Genomic DNA, 21,722 nt, shown 5'->3' on the forward strand with positions numbered 1-21,722 from the left:
TTTGCAGTGCAGGGGTGCGTGTTGCACGGCATCAGGGTCTTCTCTGGCTTGTTGTCCGGATCGCAATAGCTGTCGTCTACCACGTTTTCGTCCGGGCCGATCGTCTTGCACACCGCCATTGCGATCTTGAAACCTGACGGAAAACGGAAATCGTATTTCAACTTGTGACTGAAGAATGATAACTTGCAGAAGGAACGTTTTTCGAAAATATCGTGATCTTATCTGCTTCGTGATAGTCTTGTTCGCAGTTATCTTTGGAAATAAAACTGGAGTAAGAATGTTGAGCAGCAATTGCAAGGCTGAGAATTATAGAGGGTTATACGTTGGTTCACGAAAATATTTCAACACTGATAACTTCTATGTTCTGTGAAACATGTGTAATTTTGAAATGTTATAAGTACTATAAAATTTGAGACGAATCTGAATATAGAAATTACAAGATATTCATCGCAAACGATATACTTAGTAAAAAGTTAGCATACAACGTGAATAGCCATTCTAAATATATAATATCACTGAACGTTAATATTTATTGATATACTGGGTAATTAATTATTAAAATGTTTTAGAGATTCCTGCAGACGAGGATAGCTTAGAGGATTGCATTTGTATGTTTCATTTTTTCTTGCTCTTCCATGAATTTTTTCGTTTGCGAGATGGGACGTTTAAAACGATCATTTTAAATTACATCGACGGTACCGTTTTCGTAAAGTGGAAAATAGTATAAAGATTTAAAGAGGATTCCACTACGTTTCTGAAATAGAGATTTATCGTTCGTGACAAAATTTTGCTCTGCATTCGACTAAATTTGGTCTCGTATATTTTCATAAAGAGACTTTTCAAGCGTCCATGAAAGATGAGGTTTCATTGAACGGGTATCGTTTCGATGATCTTTGTTCTACAAGTTTAGCTATCTCAGAATATTTTACGTAATACATAGACAGCACACATATGGTTGAAAATAAAGTTTTCTACGACAAGTATTTCAAGATTTTCGCCAACTATTGTACATTTCTCCTGTTCTTTGACGAAACAACGAGGAAGGAAACTCTTCGAGTGTCCAACGTTCAAGGAGGGCAGCGATTAGAATGCAAAGCGTAACGTTACGATAGCAGGGAGAAATCAACCGGTGTAAGTAGCCGTTATTAATTTCGGCAAAAGTACCGAGGAACGTTGGACGATTCGCGGGTTCAAAGTTCATTAGAATTCATTGCTCCCAGCGTCGATGTAAATGGACTACCTCCCGGTGAACTAATTGTAAGTGCTTCAACTGAATGAACTTCGTAACCAACCACTCACCTCCGCCGCATGATTTCGAGCAGGCGGATATCGATTCCAAACTCCAGGAGTATCGCGATTGGCAGCTCGACCCGTTTCCGCCGCACACGCCGCACGGGTCCGTGTTCTTGTTGCTGCCGACTCGCAGGTCGCAGCCGACTTTCTGAAACACAGATCACACCGCCTTCGTTAACAGAACTGTTCGTCGTTCTTTTACCAAATGTTTCTCTTTCGATTTGCGTCTAGAAAGTTGCTTAATGTTATTTGCGCTGTGTGGAATTGGCTGAAAAAATTAATTTATAGGTTTATACTGTTGATAAAATCATGTTGTCATAGACCTTTGTCTAGATTATTGTGATTCTTATCGTCTTTATCGAATTTGTTAATATTATTGGCGACGGGGTTCTTTCTTTTATTTTTATGTGGGGTTAATAAATACTAAAGGTTAATAAAGAAATTACTCTGTCTAATGCTGAAGTTAGCGTTAATAAAATGTTGTAGCAGTGTTTATAGAGTACAATAAAAACACCCATATAACGCGCGAGAAAAATTTAACAGAGTTTTTTCATCTTTTCTGGGAATGCGATACTTGTTTCTTGTTTATAGAAGCTAATAATCATAAGTAAATTGCAGATATTTAAACTTAGCAAAACGTAGAGAATATGCAAAAATATATAAAGCGTTCAAGGTAAAGTAGTTGTTATAAGATTTAGTACGTGTTTTCAGTTTTTTACTTATGTTCGTAAGAATGTAGATTTCCAAAAATATCCGCGATCTAGATATAACAAATATAAAGATCTATTTCTTCTACTTGAACTAACATAATTCACGTCGTTCATGTAACACTTTCTGCAACATGAAACATACAAAACATCTCGCGTTATATGATCAAGCCTCACAATATTTTCTTTTAATTATTTTCCGATAAATATTATGCAAATAAATGAATAAATTTGAACGTGGATAAATTTCGTCTGCATTTAGATTTCGAGATTTAACGTGTAATCAAGTGGGTAACGACAAATAGATAGTAAATCAGTACTTAAACTCTAAGGGTTCATGCTAAGTCCCCGTTTTATACCAAGTAGAAGCATTGGTCCTGGTGGGCGTATAATCTAAAGACGATCCCGCGCTATGTCACGCACCCCTGGGAGCAACTTCGATTTGCAATAAACTAGAACTTTAACTCAGTCTCCTGATACCAGGTTGGTTGTAACGCGAAACAAATTTCGACTCGGTGATCCATAACGCGTTTTGATCCAAAATTCTTTCTTTCCCCTTGAAAAAGGAAACAAGACACGTATACGTCGCTCAACGAGCTAGCTCTCTTATGCTGTCAAACGTAAATAGAAGGCGGAACGGAACGATAGAAGGTGTCATGGAACTCGAGCATCGAGCGCTAAACCGTAAAAGATTAATCAATGAAACGAAAAGAAGAGCGGTGGGTGTCACTCTGCATAATCTGAATGTGGTTGCACAGTTCGAACAGTTCGAGCGTCCAGTACAAATGCAGTAGCACCTTTCAGGAAGAGGGAAGAAGGAAGAGGGAAGAAGGAAGAGGGAAGAAGGAAGAAGGAAGAAGGAAGAAGGAAGAAGGAAGAGGAAGAAGAAGAAGAAGAAGAAGGAGAAGAAGGAAGAAGGAAGAGGAGGAAGAAGAAAGAGGAGAAGAAGGAAGAAGGAAGAGAACGAAGAAGAAGAAGAAGAAAGAAGAAAAGAAGATGCGAACGAGAGAAGAAGCTGACATCGATTCGTGACCTGGCTCGGACGGCAAACTGATTTGTCATTCAGGCAGCATGGAGGTTTGCTCCGAGGTCGGCAAGTACATTATTCATCCCTTATCCGGGCGAGAAGAGCGAACCAAACTGGTGGCAAAGATGTCAGGTGAAAGAGAGTCGAGACGAGGAAGGATATATGTAAATGGAATAGTGCGTAAAAAGGAGAGGCACGAGCCTAACGAGATCCTAAGAACGATCGACTGCCACGGTGAGACGATTTTGACGACCAAAGATCAAAGATTTTGTCAAGCCATATCTATTTGAATATATGTATGTATACGATAATTATCAAAACATTTTCTTCGACTATTTGTCTTCTTGTTGGTATCGATCGAATTTTAAATAGTAACACACGGATACCCATATATTACTACTGCGGATATGTGCAGTGGATCGTTTTCTGTGTTATTCTAATCTTCATGCTTTCTCCATGCGTTTGTGTATTCCTTCTTAATGATTGTCTAATATTGGCTAATATTCAATCGCAACAGCGATGCGGTAGAATTTTTCAAAAAATTCTGTCAATCCGCTGTCTTGCTTAAGTGAGAGCTCGTGCAACGTTGCTCGCGTCTTTTCATCGGAAACACGTTCGCCGTTCGCCAGCATTTAGAAACAGCATTTCCACTTCAGCGGGAATTCTTCGACAGTTGGAAGGCGCCGTTCCGTTCGCGGAATTCGCGTAGAAAGTAACTTTGGTGAATCATGTTTCTCGACGGGGAAAAAGAGATAAAAGGTAGAAGAGAGCAAAGTGAAACAAGGAGAGAAAACAAAATTTAAAGGAGAGAAATAAGGAAAGAAAGGAATAAAAGAGTAAAGGGGAGAACTTAAAGTCAGTGGAATTTATTCGCTCGCGCGAACTACGATTTAACGGAGCCACTGAATAGCATTACAACTTGTGTTTAAAAAAAGTGAAAGAAGAAAAAACATGGAACAGTCTGGAGAAATCGAATAGACCGCGTTCGCGATACCGCTAGGACGAATTGAGATTTAATTTTACACGAGGTCGGATTCGTTCCGCGACCTTTCTTCGCTCTATGCACCGATACACCGATGCACATGTGCATCCATTATATACTTGTATAGGAGGTCAGCCTCGAGTACACCGCTGGGAGTTCGAATAGAGTTTAAATCTGGGATACACGATTTTAGCAACACGTCGAAACAACGTTCCTCGTTTTTCCCCTCTATTTTTGTTCCCTTTATTTTTCCCATTCTGACGGCTTGGCTGTTAACCCCGCTTACGAAATAGGATCTCGGGACTCGTTATTCAAAGAGCGGTTTTTTAATCGAGCGAACGCATGCCACAATACCAAGACTTGTAATTTTCTATTTTTCTAACGGAAGCTTCAAATGGAAGCAAGTATCGCATACTTGTTATCATTTTAATGAAAAGATTTCAACGAATGCCACTTTCACATTGGACGCAACATATCTGGGAGGAAGAAAAATTTCGTGCAACTGTTTATTACTGTTACGTGTGCTAAAAATGTGTATCGCCAATTATGGCTTCTTACTCGCACTACTTGCTAATTTGCTGCACATTCGTTAATACTTTATTAGCATTTAAGAAGGTGTTAATATGATTTTCAAGTGGCTCGAAGAAGAGAAAAGCTAGATAAAAACAAAGTTAGTAAATTGAAAATAACTCTTATTTCGAAAGCCATTTAGAGCGTTTAAAAGATTCATAGAGATTCTCTTTTAGTTGCTGAATTTCAAACGATGTACGACGATTTTTAGACCCTGTCAGCGACAAATGTGAAAGGGACAGGTCACATGCGCACACGTGCCATATTCACATATACTTGTGCGCCCGTGAGCACGCCACTGTGTCCACAGTACATGGGCGCGCGCGCGCGCAAACAGAACGGAAGAGACACACAATACGGGCGCTCAGGATTAGGTTTACTTTGCTCGAGAAGTGGAAACCTGCAGCGGAGCCCCGTAATTGAAGGATAGGACCATCGAAGCAACCGGTTATTTCTCTAGGTAAACAAGCCAAGAGAAACGGCTAGCCAGTCGCGCCGGGTGTGCGAAATGAAATATCGTGGAACTTAACGGCGCCGATCTTCATCTCCCCCTCTCTTTTTTTCTCGTAGTGCTGACTATCCTTGCTCGATCCGTGCAAATAATACCTTTAAATCCGGTAAATATCTCGCCAATGGCCGTTTATGAGCTGCGAGAATATGAGTACTCGTTTCGAAGCACTAGTGGATTCTTTGCGTTCCATGGACGAACTCGCGAATAAATTAACTGTAATGGTGCTTCTTTTGATGGAATTCGTTTGATAAACGTTAGTAAAGAAAGGAGAGGCGATTATCTTCCGGTATCGTTATAGACTTTAATATACGTTACTAACATTCATAAACGTAATCGGACATTTTGGTCGAATTGTGGTAAAAGGATGTGAAATTTAGCAAAGGATATAAATTAATGATAAATTAACAATTAGAGGCAATATTTACTACTTATGGAACTATCATACTGTAAATCTGTAAATCTAAAATATCTACTAAAATATCTACTAAAAGAAACATTGGTTTAGAAGGTGTCTATTAATTTGAGTTATTATTGAAGAATTGATCGATTTGAAGATGAAGAATAAAGTTATAACCGCGAGGTTTATTACTGCATATCGATGTTTAAAAATCAAAAAGTTTAATCGAATCATAATATACCGTCGTACGTAGTTATGATGATTGTAAAGAATAAAATCGTCATTCTATAATTGAACAAACATATTGTCAAAAATAAGGAAATATCTAGAGGTACTTTGCAAAAGAGAATATAGATTTTTTAATATTTATCTATTACTCTTATAAAACAAAATAAAATCGCTCACAATTCTTCTTTTACCCTATCGTTAGATAACAAGATCCTGGTCGAAAGGTAAATCGGCGATTTCCGCGACTTTCCGTCTCTCGGCTATTTCGTTACGTAAATTTGACTGGCGTTCAATTATTCAAACCGGCTTTCAAGGTTCCATTCGGCAGTCGGTACACCATCCACCGGAGTTAGCCCATTACGCTCAATACACCCTTTCCCTTTTCCCCGCCGCGAGTTTCCACCCTCGTCGCTCCACTATCCCATCCAACCCCATCCCAGACCTTCTTTTCTCTACACTCGTTTCTGCCTTTTAACATAGTTTCCCGGAGAATGGGATTTTCCGGCTGCAGACGGACTCGATCACTTTGTCCGCCTTATTCTAGCCGGTTTCATTGAAACGATGGAATTTATCGCGGAACCACTGAACCGCTTATATATCGCTAATTTCTCCGTGTACCTTTCTCCGTGTACCTTGAACAAAACAGAACGGGTATGATGAGCTTTGTACTGCGCTCGAATAATCTTTCTATTGTCTTAAAACAAAATTTAACCAAAAGAGACTTTACTTTCGATAGATATTCTTCCTTTTTATAAGATTATCGAATTTTATTTTACTATTTGATCGAGGGAAACCCTACAAACACTAATTAGATAAAAACTATCGGAGAGTAGATGAAGAAACTAGGCAAGTAGAGACGATTCGAGAGTAAGTCTAAGAGGGTGTCGAGAAATAATTAACGGGATTTCATGGCGACGACAGTGGCGACGAAGTTGGAAGGACAATATCTAATCAGCAGACGGGTCCACGTAATTAAGCACTAACCGAGCTTCTGTAAACGCAAACTGGTTTTGCATTATTAAAGTGGCGGACAGTTCCCTTTTCTCGCGTTGGACACGCTCGATAAGTGCGCGACGCTTTTGTGCTATCACGACTCATTAGAGTTTGTCTTCTATCCACGGAAATTCCTCCAATTGTTTCGTCTCGCGTGTTTCTCCACGTCTACGCTTGGATAACTTGTAACGCAAATCGTCCGCTACATTATCGTACTCGTGTTCGTGCATCTTTATTTGCACGTCTTAAATACACACACATTTTACTGGTTTTGGTGCATTGGTAATGGTTCATCATATATGTCTATTCCATACCATGTCTATTCTATATCATATCCCCCACTTTTATTAATATTGGAAATATATCTTAATACTACACGGTTATGATATTATAGAAAACAACTAACGTTAAAGACAATTCCAATATAACGTCACTAGCTTTTATTATTTCAATTTCCTCATCTTCAATTTCCTGATATGATATTTGATGATGTACTTATATGGACATCTTAATCTAACTGAATCAAAACCGTAGCAATGTTCTACTTTTGGTATATACGTGGTGAATACACTTAATTATGTCTGAGCCACATTCAGTATTTCAGTGCTTATTGGTTCATACTTAATAGGTTAAATTCGAAGGCTGTATGTAATAATACAAACCTAACATATATGTATATGTACCATAATCATAATAATATATCTACGTTGATGTAGTCTTGTTGGATTAAGCTTTAAAAAATTTGAACGAAATCGGAACGAAACACAATGTCAATGCCAACGCAGCCTAGGTTCGCAAACAGTTAAAAATATATCAGTTTTGAAGTTAGGAATCTTTCCATATGAATTTAGACGTTAGAACTTAGACGTAGAATTTAGACGTAGAGAATGATACTACTCATCGAATGCTATCAGAAAATGTAGAGATCGATGAAAGATGTTTCAGCGGCTTGAAGTCACATTTAATCTCCTTTTTGTCGAACACGTTACGTTTAAGAAATTCTTATTCAAAATTTTCGACTTTTTAATCAATGAAAGTTCTTCAAGAATGAATTTCGTAACACGGCGATGTCTTTAGACGAAGCAGGTCGATGGTGTTTAATTTGCTAGATGAAACGATAAACAACATCAATATTAGTGTACGTCACCTGGTGTTAGCGTTCTCAGACTTAAGACAGGCAGCGACTACTTAAGGGGTTAATCGACGAAAGTAGCCCTCTGTCGACGTCGGCTTGCCTCTCGGTACACAAAGTCGTCAACGGTGTAAAGTAAGATCGAATTAACTTAATGGACGAGAAGTGCGGGCATCTCGACGCACCCATGGTAAATATTGGTCGAAGACGGGCAGACAACGACGCCTCGTTAGCTCGCGTTTCCGTCCGCCGAGGAAAAACGTGGTCGTGTACAATCACATGGATTTAAAACCAAAAGTTATAAACATGTTTCGGGCGAGCCCAGTACGGAGGAAAATACAGCAGAGAAGAGAGGGAGGAAGAGGGAGGGAGGTTTAGGCGAATAAAGGGCACACTGTATGCTCTACCTAAGTAAATTTCTCCGGTCACGAGTTTCCGCCGGAACTTTCTTCTTCCTTGCCAAGTTTCGACAAGGGATGCAGCAATTGCGACTTAATTCTTAACCGACGTTTTCAGCGTAATCTCGAGCCAAGGGCCGGGACTACGATCGCATATTTAAAAGTCTGATCTCTGCTTTTAATTAATTATGCGTTAGTCGGCTCGCTTCTGAAATTTCTAGCCTGCGAATATAAATTAGGAAGTGGAAATCATTTTGAAAGGAAAGACGAGACGCGGTTGAACGTACAGATAATGGCTGTTTGGTCGAATAAAAGCGACTATTTTTCTACTTTCTTTCGTGAAAATGTGGAGCTCGTTAAAAAATGCAAATATCTATTTAAATATGGAAATACTTGAAAAATGGCGTATGTGTTTTTTGCTTTACATAGTATTACAACCGGAATTTGGATCGTTCGTTTTTTTGATAAATGTACCTCGATCTTTCGTTCTCTTTGTTGTATCGCGTTTCCAAAGTGCTTCAGAAAATGTACGGTTTCGTGGAACGAAATCTAAAATCTCTCTGTACGAATTTCAAAGACATCGGTATCTCGCGTATAAACGAAGTCAGCTTTGAACGTAATAAGTATTGTTTGTCCGCGCATTCGCGTGCATGCACACGAGTATTTTAAACGCATATTAATGGCATGATAAAACTTGCAAATGAAACCTTCAAAATTTTATCGAGTTTCGCTGCGAGCGTATGCAACATTAAACGGCCAGCAAAAACGCTTTTTTCCCTGTGTTCTCGCCGCTTCCGAGAAAAAGATCGGTATTTTATTTATAAGAGCTATCAGTGTCACGATTCGTTGCGGTATTTTGGAAATTATCGCGCTGAAATTCCCTTGGAAATTGAATTGGTTATTCGTCGAATCGGACGATGCATATTGTAGACCGCGACTTTATATGTCTGACCAGTGATAGGCCTATATCACTGATCTCTATTTACGTCTCTATTCACGTATTTTGAGAGGACTGACCAATGATAAAATCAACTGATTTCCATTAATAAATTGTATACACGATACGCTGTTTGTTAAATCAATCATTGTTATTATATACGTATATATCATTAATATATTATTGATCGAGTCACATATAGAGAATATATATCGGGCCTACCATCATTTCCTTATCGGTTAATTTAATTTATATAGGATTAAACATAGAATATAAGCCAGCATGCAGACAGAGTTTTTTAAGAGGTGAAACTATTTTTAATGTTACTCTATATACACTAATTATCAATGCCGGAGGAATCTTTAATTAACAATGGGAATAGCATTATTCATTGGCTACACTGAGTATCCATGAGTAAATAAGCTGTTTCAATATGTATACAAATGCATCGTATTTATGTTAAATATTGATATAGCATTCGCTAATGTTCCGCATAGCCTAAATAATATTCGAAGCGAGAACGTCATTGGTATCGTGAGATTATTGTAACGAAATATGATAAACAAACCCTCGTTACCGATTGTTTAATTCCCAAAACGCGTATACAGAGGTATTTTCATCGAACGAATGTAATGCTTAAAAAGTCAACCACGTTATTGATGCAATATAAACGTATCCGGACGAGTCCGTGATTATTTTCAGCGTAGTTCATCTGTTACGAAATTACACGACACGGGAGGATAATTTGTTTGCGATAAATTTAATAAAATGTAATAAGCGTGCCGGGGTTGTCCATTATTGTTAATTAATTTAAAGATTGTAACGCGCATTCATTTAGTAACAAAACGAAGTTTCGTTTGGTCCGAACGAATTGCGTCAAATATTGACAGAGAATAAAACGATCGATAACAGAAATTTCTAGTGTGCACGTCATTCGGATGGTTAGAGTTCATCGCACCCTTCGGACGAATCTCAATGATCTTAGACACCACCCTCTTGCACATTTCCACTGATATCGTTAGCTAAACTTTATCAGTCAGATATTACTAACGCTAATAAATTACCTTGCGCTACAGTAACAAAGTAACAGGCTTAACAAGAAAACAAGTAAAGTTCTACATACCAATTTTCTAAATTATAAGCTATTTAATTGTTCTGTTTCATGTAAAATTAAGAAAAAAAAAAAAGAAAAAGCGGCGTAATGGAAATTTATAATGTTATTTTAATAAATTATAAATTACGATCTTCATCTTGTTTAAATTAAAAATGATGCTGCGCGATTGATATTTATTGGCGGCCGATGCTACAAATTACACAGTACAAAGTGCATACTTTTATCGTGCAAGATTATTTCTAAACTAATTCTGAGAATAATTTATATACTGCAATTTAACCACAGGCATTTCTACAAGCAGTCCAACTCACCCGGCAACTTTCTTCTTAAATATTCATCGCAAGATTATTCCGAATTATTTACATAGACTTATTTTGACAAACCGAGTAAACCAATTAATTTCGAGAATTTCCCAAGTTGGCGTCAAAATGCTGATTGTTTTCTTGCTTCTTTTTTACGTAGCCGTTTCCGCCGTTCCTCAACCCTTCTTCCAGATATTTTTCAATTAATTCGTGTAATTGAATTTCTACCGCTACACTTTCATGCCGCGTTGCACTATGCTCGATTAAACGCGAGCCAGAAATCGCACTCGGGCGTGCGTAAAACACAAGATTGGATGGAGTGCGGTTTGGCAGGCTGAACTCGCAAACTTCCGTGCAAAGTACAAAATATGGCGCACCGGAAGGGATACTGACACGGCGCAAAAATTGCTCTCTCCCGGGAGATAAACGTTTCCGGTTACGCTGGCGCCAACTTCCTTCGAATCGAATGAACCACGACTCACTTATCAAATTGGATTCTAACTAAACGAAACTCTGTTTTGCTCTGTCTGTTTTGCAGAGTGAAATTAACAAGCTGTACCGGACAACATATTTCTTTGAAACAAATCTAATTATGACTTAAAAGAAACAAATATTTCGTTAACTTTATTCGACAACGTTTGGTTCGAACTACATTACGAATATTAATTTAAGATATTTTATAGACAATTACTTATATAGCTGTCACTCACACTGCAATACTGCAATAATTATCGTTTCTGGTAAGATAAAGTACGTGTACACATTACAAATAAGCAATACACGAGAAATCGATCATAAATCCATGTTTGTTGATCGTCTAATTTCAATGTTACCTCACAGCCAGAAAAGATACCTTAACGTATTTACAAAATTTGGAAAAAGGCGTATTGGCGTAAAGGCGAAGATGAAAATCTTCTAGAAATAACCGATAAATCTATGAATTTTCACAACAAACCAATAACACGATATTCAAATATTCAAATCTCTAGGAAAATTCCGAACATATACATATACCTATGTATATTTAACATGTAACAGCGACATGAAATAAAAAAGAGAGGTCGGCAATATAAAATTAATTAACAGCATATTCTTCCTCTGTAAAATGTGACATGGGAAATGTGACTTATCACTTTACTCCTGTAATCTTCAAATGAAATATAAAAAAGGATTTCCGACTCACCATGCATTCACCACTGATGCAAACATCCATGCTGTCAGCGTAGCACTTGGTGCCATCCTCTACCTTGTCCGCCAGCTGGACCACGATTGTTTCTTCGCTATCGAACTGCAAGGCGTCGGTGGCATCACGCGGCAGAGTCTTTTCGACGGACATTTCCTGTCTTAGCCGGCTCCCAGTGTTCTCCAGCGATTGTTCGCCACGGCAGATCAAAGCACACGGTCTGCTTGGGTCGTAATGTGGATACCATTTCAGCAGTTGTCCACTATATGGCACGTCGTCAAACACGGCACATTGCTCCGCCCGGAAATCGTTCGGGTTCTCGCAGGGCTGCAATCAAAGGGCCAGATTTTCTTTTCAAATCCCACATTCTGTTCACGTGGATAGAGCCGTTAATATGATTTTTAAGGATTTTAATGTTTCGTGGATCACGATATGCATGATATTATAAAAGAAGTGGTGTAGGATATTAGGTTTTTACATTTTCATTTACATTACACATTTTCGTCGCTATTTCTTTCACTTAGATTCTATAATTTCATGAAATTAAAATAATTGTTCAAACTATTTAATGTAATATCATTAAAAATATTTAATTGTCCGAAAGAAGAAGATAAACAATGGCGCTATCGCGCAATTGCTTGGTTTAGACGTAAATTACTTTGCCAAGGAAGCATTGCTGTTAAATTTGCGTCGGAATTAAATAATTCGCGAATTATTTAGCTACAATGTGCCATCCAGTGTTTTACCGTTTTGGTAACAGTGTTATCCTACTTTGGTTGTTCGTAAAGCCGTTAAACGAAGCGTGTCAGCCGGCCTAGAAATCGTTCAGAATTTTCACACGACTGAAGGCAAAGGCGCAGATTTCGACGGAACACGTCATTAACCAATTAGGTCGGACGGTTATCGGTGTTTCACGATGTCCACTTTGCAACGCAATCAAGGCACGCTGATGTCCTCTTTAAGTCAACTCAACGATCGAATATTCTCGACAAAACGATTGGAACTCCGTTTCTCATGTAACTCGCGAATTACCAACATTCCATTTGAAATTATTTAATCGTTGATCATATACGCTTTTATAACGCTGCCAGCCAGTTTCTCATTGATTTTCCTCCCATTGTAAACGTTATTCTGTTCTGCACCATTTAATCGTTTTACGTTCAATTAACCGCGTTATCATTTCTTCTCTTTCAAAGAAATTAATAATAGCAGAAAGAGAGCAAGATGGACCGGTGTGCGGCAGTCGGATGAAAAATTAATTTATAAAAACGTGCGATCGTAAACGAGACGGCAGGTATTTGTAGCGGAAAACAAGATTAAAAGCAATAGGTGTTTCGTTCGCGTTTTGCGATGCTCGATCATTCTGATTCAACGATGAGTAAGTCAACAAATTTCACGGCACCGATCGCTAATTATCGTCGTAATTAACGGCCTGGTAATCAGATCGGCTATGACTCGAGGGCGTTCCGATTGTATGCACGTTTTTGCCGGCGTGTCGAGTTCACCTCGATCTACGACGAGCGAACGAGCCGCGATGTAAATTGACCAAAGCAAAGGGTTTATTACTGTTACCGTTCTATTCGCTGTCTCCATTTTGCTAGCCATTCAACTAGAGAAAAATCCGGGTGGTCAATAATTAATCGTTTGTTGGTTGACTGCCTTTTCGAAAAGCTATCGAGTGCCATTGGCTCTCTTTACAACAGAATATTTTATCGTATTGGTCTACGACGCAAAAAATAAATAAATCTTATCTGATACAATAAACAAGGCTGTAATAATGACTTAAACAACTTGATATTATTTTAGTAATTGCGTGAATCGATATAGATGCATATGCGTAAACACAAAGCTACCAAGAGCTACCAGAGCTATCAAGTTTGATCAATAAAATAATTTGTCATTTTTGAAGTCATTTTATTCATCAAAATCATTTCTTTCTCTTATGTATGTTTTAGCGTGCTTCCCACGCTAATTGCGGATAGTAGATCAAAGAAATTGTCTTCTATATCCACACCTTAAAAGAAACATGGTAACATTGATAACATGATACACTATTATAAACTATCGGATATATTCCCAAGACGTAATCAAGTTATTCATCGATAGACCCTAACGCAATGAGGAGTTTCAGATTCGATGTAAATACGGAACCAAGTTGCATTTCATGCATCTCGAATTACAAACTACAAACAAAGTTAACACTAGGTTTTGTGATTCAAATATCAATTTGGAATAAAATAACGAATATAAGAATATATAATAACGAATATTACGCGTTGTTCCCGTAACTTTTGAACAATCATACACAGACTGTTCATTATAGATATTAATCAGCTTAAATATCCAGCGAGATCATTTTTATTATATTTTCAGGATAGGCGCTCACGTTGTATTTTTTGCTAGCTATATATTTTCGCAATAAATATTTCGCAATTCCTGTATACATTTTCAGATTGGTTTTACATTTTACTAACATAGTTATAACAGTCGTATCTCGTTAGTGCTAATGAAATTCCAAGATATTTTATATAACATATATAATATAGACATAAAAATTTTCTATGGTAAGTGCCCAAATATTTTCACCTGACAGGAGGAAACAGTTATTAATTTTCGTTGGATGGGACGATTCATGAACGAGACGATCGTTTACGAGGAAAAATGATATTAAATTCGGTTTCAATCGCTTATTAGATTCGACAAAAATGCACCATATGGGCAGTGAAGTGCAGAACGTGGAGCATTGGCCTGCTGGCGACTCGTGTGCTGGCACTATGTTTTGCTGTTGACGGAGCACCGGTCGATTTCGAACAACGGGGACATCAAAGTTCCGTATTACTTTCCGTGTTCTAACGAAGCTGATTAACAACGGTGCCAATGGTAATTAATTAACGCACCACGCCAACTGTAATTTAGTTAGAACAGCTTCCAGTTATTTCTGTCGTGATTACGTAGTTGCTCCTTTCTTTCAATATACCGAATAAATTACAAACTGTGCCTCCAGCTTAGTTATAATTCTGTTTTTAAAAATTTCTAAATCTGGAATTTAAAAAAGATAACAGATTTCTGGCTATTAAAATTCGATTCCTGACAGTGTCAGAGAGATTACATTCGATTAATTGATCATTCATCTAGCAAGTACGAAAATTACGTTCCATATCGTTTGGTCCTCTTAGCCTTTTAATTCCTTTTATCATCTATGGTCAAGACGAAACGAGTACAGACGATGCGATAGTTGAAAACTCCACCGTCGCTAATAAATATTAAGACATTTACGAAAAGTTCAATAAGCGTGAGAAATCATTAGAACGACAGATTGAAAGACTAGCACAATTCTTCCCTGGTGGAATTGAATATTTTACGAGCGAGATATCCATGTCATTTGTTTTTTATTTTATTTAATCACTTCATCCAGTTACCAACCATTTAATCCGCATTCGATCTAATCCTCTGTTTCGATGAAAAAGGGAAAAAGACAAAACCTTAATAATCTCTATTAAATCCTCCTATCATTATATTATATTAACAAGTTTAATTAAACACGGTGAATTTTGTGAAATAAGCTTTCCCAATGATGTCATTTATGGGTCGATTTGGAATTTATTCAACGAACAATGATATCCGATTGTTGAATAGCATGAATGGAAAATGTCATTGGAACGTTATCATCAGTACATAGGTTGTCATGGGATGGGAAGTATTTTTTCTTCGAATACACCGGAATCTGTGTCGTACAGGCGCACCACTGGCTTCTGTATTTTTTGCTAGTTTAGTTTCCCGTGGAAATCCCGCTCGTTTTATTTCACCCTTTACATTTGTCTCTCGCCACCTCACTTTCACCCATCCGCGTCGCGTCTCGTTTCCGCCTACAGCTTCCTCGCGGAACATGGTCGAATTATTCGACGATCCATCATTTTCCGTATCCGGAATGCAAAACACTACTTACGGGACACCTGTTACTGGCCGACTACCATCTACCGATAAAAAGTTCGATGCAACGTTGAGAAAAAAGATTGCTGATACTAAATTATGCAGCGTACGTTCGATGATCGCGGTATGAAGCGTAAACAGGCAATTTTTTGTGCAAATAATTGAAAACAAAGTGCAAGATAATTGCTTTTCCAGCACACCTGCGTAGTAAAATCTATTCATGGATTAAAGAGTTATTAGCGAAATTATTATATGAGGAATGTTTTATCTAACTGCCTATATTCTTTATTTATTTCGACATTCTTCTGATCATATTGATATTTTGTTTCCTATAGAGAAAGATAATTTATAAATAAAGTAAAATTGTTCCTAATTTGAAAAATAAGCACTTCTGTACAAGAACTTTTTTCGTCGTTTTGATGCCTAAAACCCTAGATGATCCTATAAATATATCCCATCATATATTGTGACGTTCTGTGCCAAAAACGTTCTATCTAATTCTTTATATTCTCCATTTATTTTAATATTCTTCTGATTATATCTCTATCGTGTTTACTATACAGGAAAGGTAATTTGCCTGCTTATCTCAACAGTCTTTAGGATACTGTCACGGTTATATTATACGTACTTTGCCGGACGAATTTTATTTCCAGGCAGTTTTGCATTCACAGGAAACAAACGGAAATCGTTTTTGTATTACAAAGGAGATCTCTTTATCTGTGAAACAGACGGCCGAGTATACTACTCGCGAATTAAATTTAGTACACGAACGTTATCCATGAATACTGTACACGTTATCTTTCATCTGTTATTTCAAAGAATTTCCGACCTCGGGGGGCATTGTTATTAAGCCGCGTCAGTGAAAGTAATTTTCACTAGGTGAAAAGAGGATGACAAAGTCTTCTTCTTCCAGTCCATCATTTTTCCTGCGTTTACGCAGACACACTAACACCATTTCATCCCTCAATCCCTCGCGACGCTTCAAATTCTTAATCCTCTCAGGATTATATCACAATTATGGCAATGGGATTCCTTCGCTGTTAACCCATGTTAACACACTATTATCATCGTCGTCGTGATAATTATTAAATACAAGCAAGTCTTGACGAGATAGAGTTTTAGACTCGCGGGACGCGATTCAAAATCAAAATATTGACTTCTCTTGCACGTTAACATTGATCAAATTTACATACAACTAATTTATCTTGATCTTAAAATCAGTCCTTTACTGTTAATCCTGTCACGTGCTTTATTTATTTTATTAAGGACAAATCAGTGAAATGATTCGTAAAAGTTGCGTAAATGTATCTTATATATTGGGTTGCTCGGAAAGTTCGTTCCGATTTTTAAGGAAAATTCAAATGTAGCACATTAAAATTTCGATATACATTTATTGAATTATATTTGTATCGTTTTGTTCCAAGACCCTTCTTCATCTTTCACACAATATTCCACGAATATTCCAGCCTTTCAAAGCCTCTTAGGTTTCTCAGCGAAAACTTTTAAATATAAATATAAATATAAATAGGTGAAAATCTGAGGGTGCAATGTCTGGTGAATACGGTGAGTGAGGTAGCATATCCCAACCAAGCTCCAGCAGCTTTTGTCGAGTAGTCAAAGATGCACGAGGCCGCGCCTGATGAAACACGACGCTCTTCCGATTCGCTAGTTCTGAACGTTTTTTAATTCGTTCTTGACCTTCAAGCTTGAAATCACCAGCTTTAATCCAAACTAGAAAACCACTTCCGCACAGTTCTTTCAGCTATAGCGCCGAAAACGGCGCATAATCTTGTTTGCTGGTAGTGTGACATTTTTGCCTTTCCGAATAACCCTCAATACTATCTTATCGCGCTATAATGAGTATATTAGACATTAGAATGTTAAAAAGAGAAATAATTTATCATAATGTTGTGAATATTTTAAGTTCTTCAAGGTTCATAAACATGCAGAATAGGAGGTGGGAGACTTAACAGTAGCGAGAAATTATTATAAATTTATTTGACAATCTATTGTAATGAATGAATGTAATAAATAAATTTTACAACGTGAATAGACTATAAGGAAACTGTAAACAAAATATCGTTCCTTAATGGATTAACCTGTTGCCTTTCGATTGTCTTACAAACATAATTCTTGTCAGTATTATATTCGATATTAGATGACAGGTAAAAAAGTGATTATTTATATGCAACTATTTATTTATTTATAGCCAGTAAGGATTGAACGGATTTTTTCCACGTATCATAATATACTCTACCGCTTACACTTTCGGTACTTACACTCTCCGTATGAACTTTATTAGCGGGAGTCACAAGATTAGAGGATAAACACTCGAGAGTCGAGGCTTTTTTTTGTACAAGACAACCGACGACGACGTCGCCGGGAATGTATTAGCCATTGTTTCCGGCGCAGCCACCGTAATCGGCTAAAACGTCTGGCAAATGCCTGGCGGCGTTTTGAGGAAACGATGGATGTAGAAACGTTCTCGCGTAATGAGTAGTTGAGATTCCTTGTTAAGGAGCGTCTCAACTCTGTAGTGCGGCTTTCGCGGTTCCAAACCCGGTTTCACCGTTTCGCATAGTTTCTTCCTCTTCTATGTTTCGCCCTGAGCAACTGCCCGCTATCCATCCTCAGTCTCGCTATTGCAAGGTTACCATGTAGTCTTCGCTACACTATACTCGTTCAGGCGACCAACGGCCGTGTATCTGTCCGCCATATATCATGCATTCTGTTTCTGGCCTTGGTTATACAGAATACATATGCACGTACGTATATTGTGGCCGAAAACATTCATGCTTGAATAATTTTGAGGCTGGATTAAAAATTGAAAGGAAGGAGACCGGGAGAGTTTCCTCGGGTACGGTAGAAATCGTCGAAAGGATAAGGAAAGGCTAAGAGGATCGACGAAAAGGTGGCTCACGTTTAATGTTTAAGGATACGCTGTTTTTTTTTTTGGTGCAGATTTTGCGGAGTGTGTAAGATTTTAATTTATTTCATAAATGTTTGTTGTATCGTAAAGGTAATGTATAATGGTACGCGTGTTGATGGTTCATTGTTTTAAATGTTCAAATTGTATTGAAAATTTTGTGAATAGTATGTGTGTCTTATTTTACTGTTTAGAAGTGGTTCCTAACATGTGACTATATATATATATATATATATATATATATATATATATATACGGTGGTTATATACTCTTATTTTTTAAGGAAACTTTTTTTTTTTTTTAATTAGAATCTACACTTCATTTTCGTAGTACCAAATTTTTATGGTTATATGAAAGCAGAACGAAATAATTCGAGATTTAATTGAACTTATTGAGGATTATTTTGAATTGATAACCGGTGCTCTTTCATTACTCTTTAGCGTAAGCAGTTAAAATAATTAAACCTTCTTCTAAACTTGGCACTGTATTGTGTATTCTCCTTGTGAACGCAATACGCGATCGTGAAACCTTGACGTCAAAGATATCGCGTGCAACAATGGAATTATAATTAAAAAGGCGTGCTCCGCGGGGACAGGATTCATTTTTGCTTCGCTATCAGGAATTCGTTTGAAAGTATCGCGCCAAAAGAGAAACACAATCGCGATGTAAATTACCCGTGCAGCTTCAAAGCAAAGGAACGCAATGGAAGAAGAGAACCATGCTACGAAAAACATCGTCTTCGTAGACGAGCACGATTACGAGGTTGATGGCGAGGTTAGGAGACGAAGAGAAAAGAATATGATGCACCTTCGACGATGTCAAAGTCGCGCAGAGAGTATGCGCTTTGGCGAAATAGCACACGAATAGCGACGTTCATCGAGGTGCTGCAGAAATAAAGGAGGAAGTCGAGGATAATGGCCATGTCTTCGTTGTTTTGGTCGCTGTGGTCATCGATGTCTTCCAAGAATCGGACCTCGTATCTCTCGAGAAGATGGAAACCTGTCTTGGAAGGCCATTTTCCCCATCCGGCGACCAAGTGACGTCCCTACATCGACGATATAAAGAAAAACACATGCTCGTGGTTGTTGTTCGCTTCTACGATAACAGAATGCTGCTCTTTTTCACGACGCTCACAGCGAAAAGAAGAAACGGGCGATCGAGGGCCACCCGAGATACAGCTCCCTCGAAAACGCTTGCGAAAATAACGTTTCTAAAACGTGTCCGGAACAACTGGCTATAAGCAATCCTGTTACTTACGCTGGATCATTTGGAGAATTTGTAGAAACATTCTTTCCCTCTGAGCACTCTTTTCTTCGCGGCAATTTCCAGCTTCGTTTCATTAGGGCGAGAATGAAGATTTTGAAATGGACGTATCGGGGAAGGGAAAATCTTGATTAAAGAATTTCAAAGTATCGAATGTGACGATTGCTTTGAGTAATTCTTATCGTTTCTGATATCTTTTCGTATACATAGACGACAAAGAAGCTCCAGAGAATATTTAAATTGCAAATTTCACAATAAAGTTATTGACGTATAATATATTATCATGAACATTCTATACGTAGAAGATTATAATTAAAGCAATTTAATGGAAAACAATGTCTCTATCGACAGAAGCGAATATCAAATTTGTTAAAAATAAGAAATCTATAGCTCGATATTTCTAAGGATTAGACACTTTTAATATTAAAGAATACTCCGACTCCTACTTGAAGGATCCTTTATATTTCAAGAATAATGAAAATTTGAAGATGATTTACCAATTTTTATTGTACTTTGTTCAAAAAATCCAAAATCGAGCTAGCCAAAAAAAGATCGCTGCGAATTCTTCTTCGTGCAACCTCGATTTTAGCGCGATATTTTGTAGCGTGGATCGATAGTTGGCGAAGTGGGACCATTAAGGTGCAGTGCAAGGAAGAGAGAGAGAGAGAGAGAGAGAGAAATATAGAGAAGAAAGAGAAACAGAAGAGGTCGGCACGTTTCTCGATTATCCGTATTTACGGAAATTCCGTGCACGTTACACCCGATAACTTTCGTAACGGATTACTCGTTGAAAGTTTCTTCAAGCAAGATGGAGAGGGAAAGAGAGAAAGAGAAAGGGGTAGAGAGAACTCGGCCCGATAAACTACACCGAACGAATCGTCAATGCAGTCAAATGGACCCGGAGGGCTGCCATCGGCTCAAAAGGATGAAAACGTGTCTGTCCTCGGAAATTTTCATTCTACGGAATTTCTCAGTGACTCGCCTCCGAGTAGTTTACACGACCATCCCTCTTCTTCGCTGGATAGGACTACACGAGCACGTTGACCGACCTTTTACGATGTTTTTCTCGGTGAATACGCGACTCCAATCTCGATTATGGAACACAGTACGATGTTCCGACTACCTTTTTCCATACTATTTTTCCTTCCGTCCTTTATCGTAGTCGGAATTTATAGTTAAATTTTAAAAGGAGCATTTATAGAAACTTTTTGTGAATACATTATGCGTGTATAAAAAACGCTTTGAAGTTTCAGTAACATTGTAGTAAGAAACGACAATCATTATCATATCGATGAACCATTATTATATCGATTCAAAGGAGTCTGAAAATGAAGATATAATATATTTATAAGAAATATCAAAATTCTACATATATACGTATGTTTAAGACTGGTATTCATGCTGCATACTCATTACTTAACTAGGTGTATATTTGCGATAAATATGCTGTAATTTCTACATACATTTTCGGATAGATTTCATCTTTTACCGACATAGTCATATATCCGTGTCTTATTACGGTGGTAACGAAATTTCGCAATGCACATAATATATCTATATACGTTTTCTATGCTAAGCATGGTGAGAGAGAGAAAAAAAAGAAATAATCAGAAGATCGAAATCGTTTTGAAATAGCGCAGGAAAATTATAACCTTCCATGATTAGAGGAAGAAAGAATTCTTTTCTAAATGAGGGGCGATAGATACGCAGAAACAAATAACTTCCAATGCAGTATCTAAATGAAAGGATGAGCCAAATGGAAATTCATTTGATCTCGCAACAAATAAATCCCAAGAAGCGACTTCGAATCGATTGAAATCGAACTCGTT

General features: G+C 37.7%; 1 protein-coding gene across 3 annotated transcripts in view; it reads right to left on the reverse strand.

Moving 5' to 3' along the window:
- Window positions 1-21,722, reverse strand: part of nolo (ADAMTS-like no long nerve cord) — a 280,796-nt gene that overhangs the window by 30,628 nt on the left and 228,446 nt on the right. For all 3 annotated transcript variants that reach the window (XM_076620070.1, XM_033336905.2, XM_076620071.1), the window contains 3 exons: window positions 11,775-12,101; window positions 1,300-1,441; window positions 1-133 (listed from right to left, as the gene is read on the reverse strand). In XM_076620070.1, the coding sequence (XP_076476185.1) occupies window positions 1-133; window positions 1,300-1,441; window positions 11,775-12,101 (602 nt within the window). The remainder of the gene's footprint in view (window positions 134-1,299; window positions 1,442-11,774; window positions 12,102-21,722) is intronic.

The sequence above is a fragment of the Bombus vancouverensis genome, chromosome 7 (assembly GCF_051014615.1).
Source record: "Bombus vancouverensis nearcticus chromosome 7, iyBomVanc1_principal, whole genome shotgun sequence".
NCBI lineage: Eukaryota > Metazoa > Arthropoda > Insecta > Hymenoptera > Apidae > Bombus > Bombus vancouverensis.